Source organism: Fopius arisanus, unplaced genomic scaffold (assembly GCF_000806365.1).
Source record: "Fopius arisanus strain USDA-PBARC FA_bdor unplaced genomic scaffold, ASM80636v1 scaffold00001, whole genome shotgun sequence".
NCBI lineage: Eukaryota > Metazoa > Arthropoda > Insecta > Hymenoptera > Braconidae > Fopius > Fopius arisanus.
In genome coordinates, this window is record NW_011887740.1 from 2,053,593 (window position 1) to 2,070,067 (window position 16,475).

Here is a 16,475-nt window from a genome sequence, read left to right on the forward strand (position 1 = left end):
TTACATCCACCTCCTGGGACCCACCAGAGTTGTTGAGGACGGCCTTTCCACTTCGCATACATCCTACAAGCCTCTCAAATGGAGGTGAGTAATTGTGTGGGTGAGATTTTTTCGGATTACCTGAAGAGATGGGTCCGATTTTTTTTTTCGGTCGAGAACAATAGGACTACCTGCCAACCTAACGATTACCTGCAGGAGAGATGGCTCTCGAGATACGAAAGAACATCTACACTTTCAATTTTAGATCCAAATCGTCATTGCTTTATTTATCTACTCCACGAATGTTCCAATATTCTCATGAATTATCTCTTGCAGAACTATCGCATGACGATTTTTGAGAAATTGCTTGTTAATTAAATTAAATTATGTGGGCTATTCCCCATCGTGTTTCAGGTAACAATAAAAAGATAATTTAATATTTGGAATTAATATATTGCTTTCCTGAAAGTAAGCGATTGAATTTTTTTAAGCTGGTATTTTTTTTAGAAACCGAAAAATTTGAATTATATTGATTGATTAACGCATTCATCGTTTCTTTTTGACACTGACGAATGATTCTGCGCTTTTCCAAGAAATAGAGAATACCTGTGGCTTTTGTGAATCCCATAAAGGGTCCACCCTCTAATCGTGATTTCCCATGTTGTGGGTTGAAAAATATTCTGAGGAATCATCCAAACTCGTCCGAACAAAGGAAAGCTCAGGGATTTGAGGACTAAAAAATCGAAGAGATAAAATAACAATGAATCCCTCGTAAATTTTCCAGCTGTCGCCGCAGAATTTCGCACTCGTCAATTGAATATCAATGGAATTCTTTGCATTACAGGTGATGTTGCAATGAGTCCGAGGAAACTTTTTTTATTTAAAATCGGGATGCATAGCCGCAGTGTCGTGAAACTCCCATAATTTAGCAGTGAAGACTGGCACTGCATCGTTTCAATTTAGAGAATTGAGAGACAGTCTCTCGTGCGTCCTTTCAATGATTCTCATGTGTTCTATACATAATTCTGGGGGGGAAAATACAAGGAAACCGAGGGTGAATCCATGGAATACAAAACGGCCTTGCAGAAAGCGACGTGAAAGTCCATATAACTGGGTTTAACGGCCGTGCGTGATGTCTTCTCTGTTTGATGTTCGATATTCCACAGGATATACTAAACTGCACTCAGAGAAAAATCTATTTTCATCAAGGCTCATAGAAAATTATTCATTTTAAATTACAACGTATGTGATTGTTATTTTCACTTCATACAAGACAACTGCGGACATAGAAACAACTTTTAAAGAATTATATTCTCTATATCTTCATTTTTCATTTTTTTTCCAAATTTCTGAAGAACGGATGAAAAAACTGATGTCAAAAAATATTCCGTCTCTATGTTTTATTATCATTCAATTTTCCTATGTTCTCAGTCAACTTTTGCAACAATTCACATAATTTTACCAAAAATTTAGACAATAGACGCATGATTACGAAAATTTATGAGTTATTGAATCATGAGAAAATGTAAAAGGGTATATTTTTTACGTCGATTTGATCGAAAGTTTTCCAGAAATTAATGAAAAACATGAAATATGAGAAGATCCCGGCAATAACTCTTTAATGTCGAAAAATAATTTCTAATAATTGAGGTAATAAATAAATAAATAATAACAGAGCGATGGATCTAGATTGGATCGGGAAACAAAAGATATTTTTTATTCGAGTGTGGGACTGTAGCCGGGGAAAATTCCAATTTGTTGCGGAATTTACTTACATGGAATTTTAAGACTAGTCGATTAACTCCGGCCTTTTTCAAGAGATATCTTCATTGAGGATTGGATGCAAGCGTGAGAAGAGAGCTGCATCGATAAAACTGTGTTTACGTTTCAACTCACTGATAAGGTCATGCGGCTATAAATTTTGTACTACCCACTATCATAATTCCCGGTTTTATTCCAAAGAAAGTATCAATTTCGGAAAATTTATTGAGAGTAATGGATCATAACTTATTTAGGAATTTGTTGTATTGGGATTATTGTCCCCAGTTCTAAGAAAGGAAAATTCAGGCTGGGAAACAATGAGTTCTCCGACGAATCAGACAGCGGGGTATAGACGATGAATTTATGAGTGGATTTATGAAGATGGAATTACAAGGCTGCGTTCATGGTGAAGTGAAATTGATTCGGTTTATGCTGAGGCTTGTAAATGTGTCATTCCGCAAATCTTTTCAAATATACGTGGGTAACATCACTTTGCATAAATCCAGTGGCACAGATTTTATTGTGTGGAGACGTAATAAAAGGTGACGAAGCGCTGCAAAATGAAAACGTCTGGTCCTTGTTCGTCGGTTTCTCTCGTCATTTTCGTTTTACTTATTCAGTTGGAAGTTACGAGCGGACAAGATGTGGATCCCAATTCAAGTACAACAACTTCGAGTACTGTGTCCCGTTACGAACCACTTTACGATTTACACATGAGTTGTTCTTAAACTTTTCCCAAATAATCTCAAAAACCGACTAATTATCCTCTAATTATTTTTGCCCGATAGGAATAATAACCACCGAATCGTCGACAATAACTGCAGCAACAACAACGTCAGCAATCGCAATTACGGAACCGCCGACAACTGTGGAACCACCAACAACTGTAGAAACAGTACCAACTGAAGAAACACTACCATCAGCAATACCGACAACAACAACAACGGAATCAACCACCGTAACAACTCCAGTAACAACAACCCGATTAACAACAACGACTGCAAAAGCGTTTTCATCTCTGTGCCCTGGACCTGGTCGCTACGCAAATACGACGGACACCACGTGCCGACGGTACGTCTTCTGCAGTCTCAACAACAACAGAACAGCCTACATCGCTTACCCCTTCACCTGCCCAAGGGATTACCTCTTCAAACCTCTCGCAGCAACATGTGTAAAACCCGATACATACACATGTCCAATTACGCCAATAATAACACTACCACCAAGCTCAATAGCTTCCCAGATAACAACAATCGCAGCAACAACAAGCACAACCACAAGAACAACTAAGGCCACAACAACACCTCCGTCCTTTTGTCTCGGACCAGGTCGTTCCGCGAATACAACAGACAGTACATGTCAAAGATATGTCTTCTGCATTCCGAACAGCGACAGAACAGCGTACATCGCTTATCCCTTCATCTGCCCAAGGGATTACCTTTTCAAACCTCTTGTAGCAACATGTGTTAGACCCGCTACATATACGTGCCCAATAGCAGCGACAAGAAAGTAGACTCGATTTTCCAATTATAATATTCCCTCTTATTTTCTTTTTTCACTATGTACTCCATGATATCGATCGTTTTCGTGTTAATCTTGTTTTTATTATTGCTATATTTCCCGAACACCTTCAGTCCATTGCGAAATAGAATAGACCAATGAACATCATCCCTAATCTATTGATCCAACAATCTAAACAACTTCAGAATTCTCGAGTATAAGTAATTCCGTAAAGCTTCGGATGTCTCCTCCGTCAAAAGCCTGCTTAGATCTCTCGCGTGACCACCGACTAACGACTTGAACATCTTCAACATCTGCATTTGTTCTGGGCCGCGGAAACTCCTTTCTCTCGAAATCCGCCTTCACCGACAAATCTTCGTTCGAAAGAAGATCTCCATTATCAGCTTCTGAAATTTGTGACTTAATTTCAGTCAGGCCCCTTGAAATGTCTGCACTAATATCCGGTAGGCATTCTTCCACAATTTCATTCTTGACTGCAGCATCTTGAAGATCGACAGGTAAGCTTCTCCTTGGACGAGTCATTCCATGGACTGATGCTCCAGTAGAAGATCTAAAGGACTCCCACACTACTGGAGAAATGCCTTCGAAGGCAGAGTCTTTCAGCAAGTCCCTGACGACATCGATATCGTTGACAGTATCATTGAGGGCATCCAACTGCTCCATGTACGTTTCGTTCATATGATTCAAGGGCACTTCCTTTTTCAGATTGATCACCGTCTCTCTGTTGTCATTCTCGTCGATTCTCTCCACCACGACTTGCAACTTCAGAACGTAACGAGACTTACGAAGGTCAGCGCGTCTCAGCAAAGTGGTTGAGGCATCCTCTTCCTCCGCTTCCTTCAATAATCCCACAGTCTCTTCTCGTTTTGTCCCTTCGATTATTCCAATCCCAAGTTCGTTCGCTGGTTCTCTCTGTGTCGTCACCTCGGAAACAGTTTCTGACCTGTCGAAAGGAGTAACAGTTATTCTTTCCGTAAACTCTGTACTTGTGCAAGTCCCGGTGGAGGCATCGCAAATGAGACCCTCAGGCACGACCGATATCGCCGATGGGTTTTGATCTAGCGCTCTAGAATCTGGATCAACCATTGATTTGACGCAATCTTTATCTCCTGGTTGACAAGACAATAGGTCATCCCCCAATCTCACGAGTCCGTCTGCAAATTGCTCCGAAGTGGGAGCTTCCTGAAATTCCGTAGGTGTCTTCGTTCCTTCAACGTCGTCTTTGATACTTTTCAGGACAGGTCCAACCTTAATCTCCACTCGCTTCACTGGTTTATTCGACGCATCCAACCTCTCATAGATATTTTTTGTGATAAACGATCCGGTACCACACCTCATTGTCTTCTCTTCGGTTACCATGAAATTCCCCTCCTGAGTAATTTTCTTCAGCTTTGTAACTTGACTTCTTTGAGTTTCGTTGCTGAAGAACTCCTGGAAGGGCGTGTTCATCGCTTTTTCTTTAGTGACTGGGTGGACCTCTCCCTCGAGTCTAGAGTATTCCAACAGGTCTTCAGGGATTGACACAGAATTTTCCAAGGTGATTGTGTACTCTCGAAGGACTAGTCTCATCGCCGGGCTAGTCGCGTTGTCTTCTTTTATCGTGATGGTCTCGATCCAACAGAGAGTTAGATTGTTTTTGGAGCGTACAGACGCAGTGTATTTTGGCTGCACTGAAGAGTTTGATGAAAGGCTCAAGCTGTAGAATGGCTCCTTTGAGCGGACGTTAGCGACTTGGAATTCTTCTTCTGACGCTTCAAGAGACTTTTCCCAAAGTACTGGTGTTACTTTGTTAACCGGATCGGATGGAGATTCAGATGATTCAGTTAGAGGATCCGCGGTTAGCGTAGTAGACTCTGTCGATTTTGAAGGTGCTGCTATTCTTTCTCGAAATTCTGATATGATTTTCAGAGGATCTACTGTTGCTGCTAAAATCTCCGCTTTTATTTTTAAATTTTCGGTTGATAAATTTGCAGGATCTGGGAGTTTGAGAGCTTTAGTCAACACTTTAACAGGTCCTTCCGATATTCCTTCAGGTTCCACTGTTGCTCTTCGAAGTTCTGCCACTTCTGAGGATTTTTTCAGAGATCCTGAGAGATCATTATCCTCGCGATTTTCAGCAGAATAACCGGCAAGGAGAGGTAGCCCTTCATTAATCGTCATTTCGGCATCCTCGAGGTTTCCCTGGTTGGATCTGCGGGAGAATTGGTGGTTCTGGGAAGTATTGCCATTTTTTGCCTCGTACTTTTCAACGGTATCTTCAAAGAAAGCCATAGCCATGTCATCATCACCCATACCTCGATGTCCCGGCATCGATGGCTGGTCGTAGCTCTCATTTTCGTCCGAGTCCTCATAATCATAATTATCCGTCTGATATTTCAAAAATAATATCCAAAATTATTTTCAAAATGTAAAATGTAAAAAAAATAAATTGCAAAGTCAAATGAAAATACCGAAAAGCTCAAACAATTACCCAGTACTCTTACCCAAAGAATATAAATTCTGTGCGATAAGAAAAGCCTGAAAATTCTTAGATAATCTTGAATAAATCGAAACATATAACACAGCATGTATATGAATAATCAAATAAAAAAATAACAGAATTAATTACGTGATGGCAATGGTGAAGTGGCGATATCTGCAGAAAGTAAATCAAAATTAAAGGACAAGCACAAACATTATTAATAAAAATATTGACGAGGAAGGAACTCGAGATTTAAAATAAATCGATCAATTTGATGTTTGAAGTATTTTCTGTACCTCAATCGACCTCTTCCCGTGATAGGGAATCGCGTGGAGGAATCCGCAACAGACCTACAGAATAAAAAAAAAGGAGAACTGAAATTAATCGCCATTATTCTCTCCTCCTTTTGCCCTCTCAAATTATGGCCCCTACGTGATTGCAAAAGCTTTTGGCAGGGACACACGCCCTCGGTATCTCGTTTCTGGTTACGATCAATCGAAAATTGAAGACCGCACGCGTTCACGATGCAATTGCACCCAAGAAGACCATAAATATGAAACCATGAACTACCGATATGGAGATTCGAAAAAAAATAATGATGTCCGGGGTAATCATCGTAATTCTGATAACAGCCACCGTGCAATTTAATTATTCGATAAGAGGAATGAAATACGGTAATTCAAGAATAAAAAGAATGACACATTGCGGAACCGAAATTAATGATTTCTCAGACGGTTTTATGACTGCGTTTTAATCATTTTTTAATTTATGAGATAATCTCGAACCATTCAATCCACTCAGAATTTAATATTTTATTACGCGATTCGCGATAGCTTTCGTGATGTTATAAATATTTTGTTCACATGAATCGTCCGAAATTTTATTTCAATACCACTAGATTTTTTTATAGCCGATCGATTGTTTCTTCAAGTATTAGATTGAGAAAAGTAATATTATATTTTCATGTGAAAGATAAACTGCGTTAACCGACAAATTTAATCAATTCAATTTGAACAATTGATAAAAAAAATTTCGACAATTTTTTTTTATTGAATCGATTAAATTTCCATTCATATGTATCAGTGACTTATATTTATATTTTCTTTATTTAATTTCATTGAGGTTCCATTTTTTCAATGCCAGTGGGTCATGAAAAATGTGGAGCAAAGAATTCCCGAACGAAAATAAAATTGCGGCTTACCACACTAATTAAAAGAATTGCAGACGACATTTCTCGCGAAAGAAATCCCCGGCGTATGTTTCCCGTGAATCTTCACTCGCTTTACAAAATTTCTCTGTTCTTCACTCCTCGTGTCCAATTATCTCAGCCTGAACTCTCGTTTTTTTTTTTATTCTCTCGCAGCCTCCAAACGACGAGAACTGCGTGAAAGCGCGTCTCGCACGTTGGTACAGTGCAGAATCACGAGAAGCTGAATGTCGAACTCTCTTTTGTGGACCTTGATAATTCTCGTCCCCACCATTTGCCATTTCATATGCAATTAAACCTACGCTTGTGAATCAGAAGACTTCACGCTGAAAAATTTGTAGTGAAACTTACTGGTATACAATTTCATACGATTTCATTTTGATTTACACCAAACACTTAAGATCTAACGCGCGAAATCATTCTGTTCACAATTGAAATTTAAAAAAATTATCAATTGCTCCCTGAGAATGAATAGAGACCATAATACTTCATCTGAATATCTTCTCTCATTTTCAACTGACAGTTCAGTATCAATATTCAATGAACCGCGAAATTCCACGATTATTTTCTCCCTAAATTTAATGAAAAAATTAGTAGCCTGTCCTTAAAATTGCAGTCTCCAAATAATGAATTGATAATTTTTCAGTGCTGTTCGATTAAGGATGTTTTAATGTTTGGATACTTAATCGTGTGTCATTAACCCGTATCAAAATTCATTCCCCGTACCGGATTTCGAAGGCGTTCTCTTGATGCCTTTCATGCGAAAACCGGGTGGTGCAGCTGAATCTCGATCATTGCTCAAATATATCGATCATTATACATAGTATGCAGCAATTAATATACAGGAATAATACTGGGTATACACACACAGCGAATCTTGGAAGGCTGTTAGCTGTGATAGCGCAAACTCGTTGCCAATATCCCGGGTGAAAGGAATTCATTCTTTTATGAAGTTCTTGCTGATGCTGAATTTTTCTGGGAGACAGTTTCGTTGTGACCGGCTCCGTGAAAAAACCGGGACCAGAAAAATTGTTGAGATTGTGCGAAAAATTCGACTTCCGTCTCCTTGGGGGATAAACTCTTCAAGTTCTTCATTATTTACTCCATTACAATTTGAATAATCGTGGAAGAGTCATTTAATATCATGTGGCTCATTTCGTCGATTTTTATCATCTGTGTGGTAAAAATATTAGTCGATTGGCACCGGCCCAGAAGCTTTCCCCCAGGTATTCAATAATTATACAATTGTAAACAATAACATTTTCAGTAGTGATAAATTCGGTGCTACATTTTTTGATTGTTGTAAATGGAGATAAATGAATAAATAATGGGTTATATCAATTAAGTCGTAGACAGAGATAAATATTCAATAAAAATGTCGGAATTTCAGTTCACCGATTACAGAAGTGACTAAAAAAAATAATATTCCGTAATTTTTCACTTAGAATTCAGACAAAAATTATGGAATGCTCCGAAAAAAAATTTGGAATAGTTCCATCAAAATGACGGAATACGGATACGCGATTTTTATTGAATATTACTCTGTGTGTAAAAAAATCCAATTGAGAAATATTTTAGGACCTCGTGGATTACCATTCGTCGGAAATATTCTGGACGTAAGGAATTTAGTAAAACAGACTGGTTCCCATGGAATCGCGTGGTGTCAGTTGGCGAAGGAGTATGGGCCAGTGGTGGGCCTACGTCTGGGTCTGGCGGATCCCCTGATCATCGTTTCCGGTCGTGAGGCCGTTATGGAGATGCTAGGACGACAGGAGTTCGATGGAAGACCAAATGGCTTCATATTTTCCCACAGGACAATGGGGGAGAGACGTGGGGTTCTCTTCACCGATGGAAAAATTTGGAGTGATCAGCGGAGGTCGGGAAAATAAAAATATCTCAGCATAATCCCAACAGAAACTGTCATGAAAAATTATTATTTTTAGATTCTCCTTGAAGAATCTGAGAGATTTCGGCTGGGGCACTCAAACGATGGAGGAACTCATCTTGGACGATGCAGTAAATCTCATTAAAGTCATCGGTAAAGCCGCAAATGATGGGGTCATCAAAAATATGAGTCAATTCACCTCTTTAGCGGTTCTTAATAGTATCTGGTCTTTAATTGGAGGCTTCAGGTAAAACATATAATTATTTTAAAATGTCAGAAACTTTGATGAACTAATTCATATTTAATTAATGTTGTAAACCGTGAATGAATTTTGTAATTGCACTGAAGGTATGATATATCAAAAGGCGACCCGAAATTGGTAGAAACCCTGAAGATGTTGAGTGCGGCTGTGAAGGAATCGAGCGTCTCTGGAGGTTTGCTGAATCATCTACCATTTCTCAGGTACCTAGCACCCCAGTTCTCGGGTTACAAAGCTGTTACAGAGAGGCTGTGCCGTATGTGGTCATTCTTCGCCGTAAGAGAATTTCAAAGAAATTTCCGAAATATCTAACTTCCATCATTCAATAGTTAAAAGATGGCATTTTTTAAGGATGAGGTAACATCACACAAAGACACGCGTCAGTCTGGGGTACACAGAGATTTGATTGATGTGTATCTGGAGGAGATCGAGGCGAGGGATGGTGATCCGACTTCAACCTTCAATGGTAAATTTCTAGAAGCTGGTGTTGTAATACTGATATTTTTTCATCATCCCCTTTTAGAAGTTTATTATAATTTCAATCACAAAGTCATCTGAATTTTCATTTATCTGAAAGACATTTTCATTGAATATTTCATGATTTTTTCCATAAAAATTTTACTGAGAATTACAGAAAAATGAGGAATGTTCTGTTTTATGATTCAGAAATGCAACTCGTTGCCCTCATAAAAGACTTCTTCAGTGCAGGGGTCGACACAACGACCAATAGCATCGGATTCACCATTGCCTACTTGGCAATTACACCGGAAGTGCAATATAAAGTGCAGGAAGAATTAGACAGAGTATTAGGAAAAGAGACTTTGCCTTCGGCGGCGACTCGACCTTCGTGAGACATTTTCCAATCCTTTCTAATGCCTCCAGAAGTATTAAAGAGAAATTCGCAGAATTTGGTAGAATTCAATTTCGAAACATCGCTAACGGAGGTAATTGCGATTTCAGATTGCCATATATGAATGCAACACTCGCGGAGGTTTTACGATTGGCAAATATCGGACCGACATCGATTCCACATAGAGCTGTTGTGGACACTCACCTGAAAGGCTTCAACATTAGAAAAGATTCTATGATCTTGGCGAATTTGATGAGCGTCCACCAGGATGAAGAACACTGGGGAGATCCCGAGGTTTTCAGGCCGGAGAGGTTTCTCGATGAAAACCATCAATTCATCAATGATCCTTGGCTCGTAGCTTTCGGAGCTGGTTTGTTAAATCATCTCACGTAATAGTTCATGCCAAATCGACTGATGAAAAAAAAAAAATAGGAGAGAACCAGAGATGTCAATACATCCGTCACATTGATTGCCTCACTTTCGTTCCTATTTTCGTGACGATTTTTCATTTCACTACCCCCGCCAAAGAAGTTTCATTAAAAAAAAAACAATACAAAATTCAGATCCCCCCAAACATCTGCCATAAAAAAAAAATCACTGGGAATTTCTAAAGGGATGAAGATCGATGACTGATTGATCTGGCATGAAATCATTATAAATTCACTTCCTCTGACTGAAAAATGAATAATTTTTTCTGACTTCAGGTCGACGAAAATGTTTGGGGGAGGGTTTCGCGAGAAATAGTCACTTCCTCTTCGTCTCTTGTTTACTCCAAAAATTCAATTTTTCATTGCCTCCAGGTGACAGAGCGCCAGCAATGCAAGGAATGGATGGGTTCACTCTCTCACCACCCATTTTCGATATCATCGTGACTCCCAGATAATTATGGAGAACAGTATTCATACTCATTTCATTATATTTATTTATAATATTACAGCGTTTTGTATTGCCGTTAATAAACATCTTCTTGTGATAATTTAGATTTTCTCACTCTTATGTTTCTTAAAATACCCGAAAATGCAAGGTAGACAATATGATTCGAAAAATTGATCTTTATACAAGGGCCCACGGTACCCAAACCTCAAAGGACAATAAGAAATGTACAAAAATAGGTACAAATGTTTCTCAAATAGAAAAATCATGATAAAATTTCCATCTACTTCTGAACCTTTTAACCCTGGATTTTCTCCTGCAACAGTTTCTCAAGTTTCCTCATATCGACAGCAAACTTACGGATCCCATCGCTGAGCTTATCAGTGGCCATCTGGTCCTCATTGAGAAGCCATCTGAATTCCGCTTCTCCGAGGCTTATCTTTTGCAGATCACACTTCTTGGCTGCCTCTACATTCAGCGCCTTTTTCAAGGGCTCCGTACTTTTCTCAAGATCTTCCAGAAGCTTCGGACTGATTGTCAAGAAGTCGCAGCCAGCGAGCTCCTTTATTTCTCCAACGTTACGGAAAGACGCACCCATTACGACAGTTTTGTAATCGAATTTTTTGTAGTAGTTGTAGATTTTTGTTACTGATATGACTCCAGGGTCTTCTTTTGGTTCGTATGTCTTTTTATCTGTATTTGCGACGTACCAGTCAAGGATACGTCCGACGAATGGTGAAATTAGAGTGACTCCAGCCTCGGCACAAGCGACAGCTTGAGCAAAATTGAAGAGCAGTGTCAAGTTGCAATGGATCCCGTACTTTTCCTCCAATTCTTTAGCTGCTTGAATGCCTTCCCACGTGGATGCGAGCTTGATCAGAACCCTCTCCTTACTAATTCCGACCTCCTCGTACAGAGAAATCAATTTCTTGGCTCTTTCGATACTAGCTTCTTTATTGAATGACAGTCTAGCGTCCACTTCGGTCGAAACTCTTCCTGGAATTATTTTCAGGATCTCCTGACCGAAGAGCACGCAAGTCATATTCATGGCAGCCTCCACTTGCTCACCAAGGGTACTGCAATTCAAATAAAAATATGGAAGAAATGGGGCCATATTACAATAACTTCCTCCCTTTGGGTCCGGAACTTTACGAATACTCAAGATCTTCATCAATCATTAATTAGTTGTGTATTAATTAAAGTTTCTCTCTTGTATTATTTGATTACTGGAGAGAAAAATCATAAAATAGATCTTCATCAACGGAGAAACGTCACGCTTATCAAACTGCTTTGTCATTGAAAACATATTTTCATTTTCGATCCCGAGAGTATTTATTTTTCCATACTAAACTATTCGGAGGTCGGCTAATTTCAAGGTTTAATAAATCGTAGTTTCTTAACGATTCGATCTACCGACTCTACGAATATATTTTCATAGCCAATAGGCTATAATGGGCGAGTTTCATAACATTGCGATTCAAAAATTAAATGTGGACATGAATCGCCTGAGAGATTTGAAAAAATGCAAAAATAAATTGAATGTAAACGGGAATTAACTTTTTACAAAGTTATACAACAGTTTAAAATATATCTATAGCTTAATCGTATAGTTTCTCATTAAATATCTTCAGCATTGAAAAAGATTAATCTCATCATGCCACTGGTGATTTACTTATCTAAAAACTACAATACCTCCCTGCCTTCTTTCCATAATGAACAGCCTTATCTAACAAGTGTGCGTATTTCTTCTGATTAGCCGCAGCCAGTATAAGTGAAGGATTCGTCGTGGCATCGGTCGGCTTAAATTGTTCCATAGCTGTAAAAAATGATTTCATGATGCTGTTTTTCTCGAAAGTGACTATCCAATACAAAAATCGTATGTCCTCTACTGACTTCACATTCGGTAATGACGCGATATCATGCGATGTCATTACGTAGAATAAAATATTATAAGCAAGAAAATTATTATCAAATGTTGGCTTGTAAGAATCATCGCGATATCCACGCGTTTAGATCTGATTAAATTAGAAACTCCCGGATTTTTCGAGAACACACATTCACAAGTACCCATCGTACAAGATGAGGTGACATGAAATATACAAAATCAAAGGTGAAACCTAGGTCGGGAATTATAAGTCAGGAAAAGTTTGCAAAGGGTGATTTAAATTGCGCGGGCCGGTATCTTCTGAAATAAAATCACCGAGCGCATGTGGGCCGCACACAACTTCCTGAAACGTAGGGCAAAAATTCATAACGTATGATCGACTGACCGCAAGTTGAAAAAAAAATTGAGATGCCAGCAAAAACACATGTAGAAGGTCGTCTCCCCCCTCACGATAAAACGTCAATGATAATCACCTTCGCCTATGACCCGGAATCACTCCATTCTTCCCGCTCCAAAAAATAATTCAAAATTAAAAAAGCAAGCACGATTTTTAATTTACCTTGAAAATCACCAGTATCAGCAACAACAGTTGTCAGTGATTTAAGCTGTTCCAAAGAATTTGCCATTTTTGATTTTTTACACGCCGGAGAAGTCATGTCTGTCCTTCTGTATTTACTTGCCTTCACGAACTAGTATCGGATGACTAGCGGTGCTGAGAGGAAAATGGTAGGAACACGACAAGTATCTCAGTTCTACCAACTTTCAAACAATTACAAGGCCACTGAGCTATCAACTCCCTATATTCAGGTTTTTCAAACAATAAAATGTGTCAGAAAGTGAAAGGAAATATCTCTTTATTCATTACCTTCAATACTTCGCACGAAATTAAACTGAATTACCATAGTATGTAGTCCTGACATGGAATGAATACTACGAATACTCAGACATTGTAAAGATATCTCATTCACTCATCCGTATAAAAATATTCCATTTAAAAATTTAAAACTCCACAATTAATCCTTCAATTTCATGATTTCACACATATTAACAAAACATAAATTCTGTTATATTTTTGTCCGCCATATGCACATCGTTCAATTTCATACTTTCATAGTTTATAAACAAATAAAAATTGTGAATAGATCAACAGAATTAATCATTTATCGATGATTAATTTTGGTTTAGGTTGATGACTGTACATGAAAATGGAGCAGATAACGAGAACAGCACCTGAGGCGAATTGTAAAGTTAGTCTAAAATTGAATAGATAAATCGATGCAATGCACGAGATTATGATAGCGAGAGAGGTGGCGAAACCCTTCAGTATGTTGTCAGCATGTTTGACGACCATTGCAACAATGAGCCCACCACCTGCTTGCAGTAGAACCAAGTAACTGACAAACCAATCGTAACCGAAGAAAAATCCCTGTTTCATTATTGCATCGTGATCTGTCACATAACAAGTTATTAATCCAATTGGCACTGATAATAAACTCAACTGAACGTTTCTCATCCAAACGGAGATGTCCGAGCCTTTGAGTATTTTTTCGAAGTATATGCCTGCAAAACCAGAGAGGAAACAGGCTGTCAGAGCTGCCGAGACCCCCAGGATACGGTTCTGCTCAATTCCAGAAGGAACCTTTGAGGGGCCACTATCAGCCAATTGCACCAGAACTACTCCTATCAATAGGAGAACTAGTGCGCCCCACTGAATTCTCAGAAGAGATCTACGGAGGATTACTATAGCAAAGAAGGCCGTCGTCAATATCTTTAGTTGATAAGTCACCTGGAAAAATCATTGAGACATTCGCCACTGAAATCGTTCGATAATTTCATTATTTAATCAGGACTTATAATTTTGAGAACGGAAGGTTTTACCTGATAAGTTGCGGCATCTAAATTTGACGCTGATAAATACAAAAGGTTATTTTGTGCAAGATACACAATGGAGGGTACACAAACTTTGAGAGTGTCCACTGGCTGTTTAATAATTGTTGAATGAAGTGCATTAATGAATTGACGGATACTCCCTTCTTCTAAATATACTAGGATGAGGCATGTAACACACTTCACAACTTCTGCCATCACAACAGCTGGAATGAAAATACAATTTATGTAAATCTACAAGTAAATACAGCTATGTCAACGAACAGAACAAAACCAAGATGTTCAGTCAATTGAAATATCGAATATTCCAACAAAAGGAACGACTCGCATTTTCTTTAACTGAAGATTTAAATTATTGAAATGGTTACCAGTCGATGCCAGAAACATATCACCGGATCTGGTCCTGGCGTATCGCATGCTGAGACCCACCAACGCATTTTGGAGCGTTAAGGTGACTAAGCTGATGTACTTCAAAGTCTGGGCATTCTCTAGAAAATTAAAAATTCAATTGTGGATAATATTAAACTGACCGGAGCATTGATTCCGTAGTACTTACTGTGCTTCATCATTTTGTCACAATGGAGTTTCACAAATGATGAGAGAACCTCCTACTCCTCCAGACTTTCTAATTACATCATCTGAAGACAGAACGCCATGAAAATAATTTACTTCGATGCGAAATTATGTCGCTTTTGTGAACTCATAAAAAAAATATATCGACGTGTCAATTGACGTCTATTTTTATAGATATGTGATTATCTTTATAATCAAGAATGTAAATTGTTTCCACATGAGTCTTTGACTATGATCACAATAACATAGATAATTAATGATTAATTGTTTTCGAGATTCTAATCGATATTTATGACGGTGTTTTTTTAGTGCGGGAATATATTACACAGGGCAAACATCTTTGAATAATCTTTAAAGACGATTGACCGATTTCGGGGGCAAGTGGAAAACGCATGAGTTAGATTGTAAGGTATACGGAAAAGTCACACGAAAAATAACTCATGTCCCAAAATCCTCGTAGAAAGTAATCGACTTCAGAAAGGGCTTATCAGGCCCAAATGGGCTATTTTTTTGGGTTTATTTTTTTTATAAATGTAGGTTATGCAACGTGCGAATGCGCATTCCTGACAAGTATGAAATTTGTTTACATACTCACTTTTGAAAAATCGCTCAGATAATTATCCACGTTGACAATCAATGACCAGCCAGTGTTTTGCTGAACAACCAATCAACATTGACTAGAATACGTCGAGCCATAATGTCAAAGAGGATTGACTAAAATAGAGACTCAGTTCTGGGGGTTTGAGTGACTTCAGCGGCATCGTAGTACTGCACCCCAAGAAAGGGAGGGCGCCACACGCAATGCTGGGGTGTCTGCCTGTCTGTGAAAATTGAAGTGGTATTCACGGAGATTTGAAAATTCAAAATTTTTGAAAAAGTATCAGGAGAGTATGATAATTGAGGAGGTATTCGCGGAAATTGGAAAATTCAAAATTTTTGAAAAAGTATCAGGAGAGCATAACAATTAAGGAGGTATTCACTGAAATTTGAAAATTCGGAATTTTCAAAAAAGTATCAGGAGAGCATGACAATTGAGGAGGTATTCACTGAAATGGAAAAATTCAAAATTTTCGAAAAAGTATCAGGGGAGCATGATAATGGAGAAGGTATTCACTGAAATTTGAAAATTCGAAATTTTCGAAAAAGTATCAGGAGAGCATGACAATTGAGGAGGTATTCACTGAAATTTGTAAATTCGGAATTTTCAAAAAAGTATCAGGAGAGCATGATAATTGAAGAGGTATTCACTGAAATGGAAAAATTCAAAATTTTCGAAAAAGTACCAGGGGAACATGAAAATCGAGGAAGTACTCACTGGAGTTTAAAAATTTGAA

General features: G+C 38.4%; 5 protein-coding genes across 5 annotated transcripts; 2 read left to right on the top strand and 3 right to left on the bottom strand.

The window, feature by feature from the left end:
- The first annotated feature begins 2,130 nt into the window (after nt 1-2,130).
- Nucleotides 2,131-3,334, top strand: LOC105273290 (integumentary mucin C.1-like). Its single transcript, XM_011315641.1, has 2 exons — nt 2,131-2,415; nt 2,529-3,334. The coding sequence occupies exons 1-2, from the start codon at nt 2,301-2,303 to the stop codon at nt 3,251-3,253; spliced, it is 840 nt and encodes a 279-aa protein (XP_011313943.1). The 5' UTR covers nt 2,131-2,300; the 3' UTR covers nt 3,254-3,334.
- On the bottom strand, nt 3,323-7,134 carry LOC105273283 (uncharacterized). Its single transcript, XM_011315628.1, has 3 exons — nt 6,924-7,134; nt 6,019-6,072; nt 3,323-5,628 (listed from the first exon to the last, which is right to left on the bottom strand). Exons 1-3 carry the CDS (start codon nt 6,951-6,953, stop codon nt 3,433-3,435), a joined length of 2,280 nt encoding a protein of 759 aa, XP_011313930.1. The 5' UTR covers nt 6,954-7,134; the 3' UTR covers nt 3,323-3,432.
- Nucleotides 7,135-7,932: 798 nt separating this feature from the next.
- On the top strand, nt 7,933-10,826 carry LOC105273313 (probable cytochrome P450 305a1). Its single transcript, XM_011315679.1, has 8 exons — nt 7,933-8,155; nt 8,508-8,805; nt 8,873-9,061; nt 9,163-9,349; nt 9,425-9,539; nt 9,740-9,920; nt 10,034-10,293; nt 10,628-10,826. Exons 1-8 carry the CDS (start codon nt 8,074-8,076, stop codon nt 10,804-10,806), a joined length of 1,491 nt encoding a protein of 496 aa, XP_011313981.1. The 5' UTR covers nt 7,933-8,073; the 3' UTR covers nt 10,807-10,826.
- Nucleotide 10,827: 1 nt separating this feature from the next.
- Nucleotides 10,828-13,408, bottom strand: Taldo (transaldolase). The gene is made up of 3 exons (XM_011315667.1): nt 13,241-13,408; nt 12,489-12,612; nt 10,828-11,872 (listed from the first exon to the last, which is right to left on the bottom strand). Exons 1-3 carry the CDS (start codon nt 13,335-13,337, stop codon nt 11,095-11,097), a joined length of 999 nt encoding a protein of 332 aa, XP_011313969.1. The 5' UTR covers nt 13,338-13,408; the 3' UTR covers nt 10,828-11,094.
- Nucleotides 13,409-13,518: 110 nt separating this feature from the next.
- Nucleotides 13,519-15,877, bottom strand: Ugalt (UDP-galactose transporter). Its single transcript, XM_011315653.1, has 5 exons — nt 15,737-15,877; nt 15,125-15,206; nt 14,937-15,056; nt 14,560-14,774; nt 13,519-14,467 (listed from the first exon to the last, which is right to left on the bottom strand). Exons 2-5 carry the CDS (start codon nt 15,135-15,137, stop codon nt 13,838-13,840), a joined length of 978 nt encoding a protein of 325 aa, XP_011313955.1. The 5' UTR covers nt 15,138-15,206; nt 15,737-15,877; the 3' UTR covers nt 13,519-13,837.
- Nucleotides 15,878-16,475: the final 598 nt, after the last annotated feature.

Coding starts and splice junctions, on each gene's coding strand:
- Taldo (XM_011315667.1), bottom strand. CDS start 13,337: ATGACTTCTCCGGCGTGTAAAAAATCAAAAATGGCAAATTCTTTGGAA. Junction 12,613..13,240: donor TGATACTGGTGATTTTCAAG/GTAAATTAAAAA, acceptor CATTTTTTACAG/CTATGGAACAATTTAAGCCG. Junction 11,873..12,488: donor TATGGAAAGAAGGCAGGGAG/GTATTGTAGTTT, acceptor TTTGAATTGCAG/TACCCTTGGTGAGCAAGTGG.
- LOC105273283 (XM_011315628.1), bottom strand. CDS start 6,953: ATGTCGTCTGCAATTCTTTTAATTAGTGTG. Junction 6,073..6,923: donor CAATTCTTTTAATTAGTGTG/GTAAGCCGCAAT, acceptor TTTATTCTGTAG/GTCTGTTGCGGATTCCTCCA. Junction 5,629..6,018: donor ACGGGAAGAGGTCGATTGAG/GTACAGAAAATA, acceptor TTGAAATATCAG/ACGGATAATTATGATTATGA.
- Ugalt (XM_011315653.1), bottom strand. Junction 14,775..14,936: donor TATGTTTCTGGCATCGACTG/GTAACCATTTCA, acceptor TTTTCATTCCAG/CTGTTGTGATGGCAGAAGTT. Junction 14,468..14,559: donor TAGATGCCGCAACTTATCAG/GTAAAACCTTCC, acceptor TGATTTTTCCAG/GTGACTTATCAACTAAAGAT.
- LOC105273313 (XM_011315679.1), top strand. CDS start 8,074: ATGTGGCTCATTTCGTCGATTTTTATCATCTGTGTGGTAAAAATATTA. Junction 8,806..8,872: donor ATTTGGAGTGATCAGCGGAG/GTCGGGAAAATA, acceptor TATTATTTTTAG/ATTCTCCTTGAAGAATCTGA. Junction 9,062..9,162: donor TCTTTAATTGGAGGCTTCAG/GTAAAACATATA, acceptor ATTGCACTGAAG/GTATGATATATCAAAAGGCG.
- LOC105273290 (XM_011315641.1), top strand. CDS start 2,301: ATGAAAACGTCTGGTCCTTGTTCGTCGGTTTCTCTCGTCATTTTCGTT. Junction 2,416..2,528: donor TTCAAGTACAACAACTTCGA/GTACTGTGTCCC, acceptor TTTGCCCGATAG/GAATAATAACCACCGAATCG.